Source organism: Anarrhichthys ocellatus, unplaced genomic scaffold (genome assembly GCF_004355925.1).
Source record: "Anarrhichthys ocellatus isolate YVR2014 unplaced genomic scaffold, GSC_Weel_1.0 scaffold15, whole genome shotgun sequence".
Classification (NCBI taxonomy): Eukaryota; Metazoa; Chordata; class Actinopteri; order Perciformes; family Anarhichadidae; genus Anarrhichthys; species Anarrhichthys ocellatus.
The window spans coordinates 7,517,107-7,517,437 of NW_022280045.1; the positions used below are offsets into that span (position 1 = coordinate 7,517,107).

The 331-nt window shown below is 45.9% G+C and overlaps 1 protein-coding gene across 1 annotated transcript in view; it reads right to left on the minus strand.

The window, feature by feature from the left end:
- Nucleotides 1–9: 9 nt before the first annotated feature.
- ccdc18 (coiled-coil domain containing 18) overlaps nt 10–331 on the minus strand; it is a gene marked incomplete at its 3' end in the record, with an annotated part of 12,215 nt that continues 11,893 nt past the window's right edge. Inside the window, exon 22 of the mRNA XM_031854883.1 lies at nt 10–288. Coding sequence (XP_031710743.1) covers nt 10–288 — 279 coding nt within the window. The remainder of the gene's footprint in view (nt 289–331) is intronic.

A 331-nucleotide genomic window follows, 5' to 3' on the forward strand; every position in this document is an offset into this window, starting at 1 on the left:
ACACACACACACACACACACACACACACACACACACACAGACCACTGGTAGTAGAAGCACAGCCCATGAAGGGAGGAGAACTGTCTGTCTCAAAAACTCATTCCTTCTTTTATTTGAACTTGAACACCAAAGAATGAATAATAATTGATTGTGCTCTACCTTCTCTTTGGTCTGCAGCTTGGTGGCGTCCAACTCTCTGGTCAAAGCCTCACAGTGACGTTGACTTTCCTCAAGTTCCTGCAGTAAAGTGTGAAGTTTTTGCTGACAAACACGCAGCTCCTGGGACTCCTAACACACACACACACACACACACACACACACACACACACAC